The 1,771-nt window shown below is 57.0% G+C and overlaps 1 protein-coding gene across 1 annotated transcript; it reads right to left on the bottom strand.

Moving 5' to 3' along the window:
- Positions 1-563: 563 nt before the first annotated feature.
- On the bottom strand, positions 564-1,501 carry LOC123628151 (olfactory receptor 1N2-like). Its single transcript, XM_045537805.1, is given in 2 exon segments — positions 564-895; positions 898-1,501. Coding segments are annotated over 2 exon segments (936 nt in total).
- Positions 1,502-1,771: the final 270 nt, after the last annotated feature.

Below are 1,771 nucleotides of genomic sequence, written 5' to 3' on the forward strand. Positions count from 1 at the left end.
CAGTGGCAGCAGCGCCCAGTCGCATATTTCCTTCTTTGGAGAGGGCAGACCACCATTCCCGTCCCGTCCCATCCAAGAAAGAATTCCTCCAGGAGCAGACGGTGGGATGCCACCTCCCTTCTCTGGGGCTCCCTTGCCACATCTAGGAGATGGGGTGATGGTGGCATCTCACCCACAGGGCGGTTAGGACAGCGAGTGACCAGAGACACACAACTGCTCCAAACACTGGCCAGCGCCCATAAGGTGCTCCACTACTGGCTATGAGTCTCCCACGCTGATGGGGGCTTGTGGGGACAGTTCGTGGGGCAGGCAGGGTCCGAGAGGGACCGTGGAGGACATAGAAAGAATGGGAGGTGAGGTCTCCACGCCGACCAGCTGTCTTGCAGGGCCTGGCACGTGAGAGTCACTCGGGGAGTGTTGGCGAAATGAGTCGAGGAACGTGCTGGCGGCAGGAGCGCGGGGCAGAGCTGGACACCTGTCGGGTCCACCTTCGGGACAGCCCCTCCCACAGGAAGGGGAGGAGGAGAAGACAAGGCACCTTTGCTCGGAGGCAGGAGTGGCCGTCACCGAGAGCAGACCTTCCTCCAGCTGAGGAGGCCTCCTAGGGCTCCCTTCATGTCCCTGTCCCTCAGGCTGTAAACCAAGGGGTTGAGCATGGGGGCCACCACTGCATACAGCACTGTGGCCGCGGAGTCCTCCGCTGTGCAGGACGAGGAAGGCCTCAGATAGACCCCGAACAGCGTCCCGTAGAACAAGGACCCCACGGCAAGGTGAGAACTACAAGTAGAAAAGGCCTTACGCTTGCTCTGCGGAGAACGCGGTCTCAGGATGGCTGAGAACACGTACGTGTAGGAGAGAGCAATAAGGAGGAAGGGGGTGACAAAGAGGACGCTCTGAGGGTGTAAACCACCAGCTCGCTGACGCGGGTATCTGAGCAGGAAAGCTTCAGCAGTGCGTACAGCTCGCAGAAACCATGGTGAATTCTCACGCTTGCACAGAAGGACAGCGTATCCATAAGGAGGGTGTGGATCAAGGGGTAGATGTTTGTGACAATCAGAGCCACAGACATCAAGGTGATGCAGAATTTGGGGCTCACGGTTGTGGCATAGTGAAGGGGGTGACATATGGCTACAAATCTGTCATAGGCCATCACTGCCAAGAGGATATTGTCCAGTTGGAGAAACAGAATGAGAAAATACATCTGAGCGAGGCACCCAGTGTAGGCAATGGATTGGCTCTGAGTTTGGATGTTGAGCAGCATCTTTGGCATGGTGACAGACGTGAAGCAGATGTCGACACAGGACAGGGTGGCTATGAAGAAGTACATGGGGGTGTGGAGGTTGTGGGTAGAGCTGATGGCCAGGACGATGAGCAGGTTGCCCACCACGGTGACCAGGTACAAGGATAGGAGCAGGCTGAAGAGGAGAGGCCGGTGCTCAGGCACCTCTGACAGTCCCAGGAGGAGGAATTCTGAGATGACGGTTCTGTTGCCTCTCGCCATGGATTCCACTTTCTGTAAACATTCACTGGACGTACAGCTGTCGACGAGAGCAGAGGCAACCTGAGAAAACATGCATGGCACGGAATTTACTGTCATTGGCTGAAGTCATACTTCGTGATGCTTGTGGCAGCATCTCCAACCTGGGGTTAGTAAGGACAGTCACCAAGAGTCTGAGGGGCTGGGGGCGGGCTGCTGCTGAGGCTCTCTCTGTGGCTGACCTCGGTCAGGACCTCCTCTTGCTTCCCGGGGAGGAAAGAAGAACCAGGCAGA

Source organism: Lemur catta, chromosome X (assembly GCF_020740605.2).
Source record: "Lemur catta isolate mLemCat1 chromosome X, mLemCat1.pri, whole genome shotgun sequence".
Taxonomy (NCBI): domain Eukaryota; kingdom Metazoa; phylum Chordata; class Mammalia; order Primates; family Lemuridae; genus Lemur; species Lemur catta.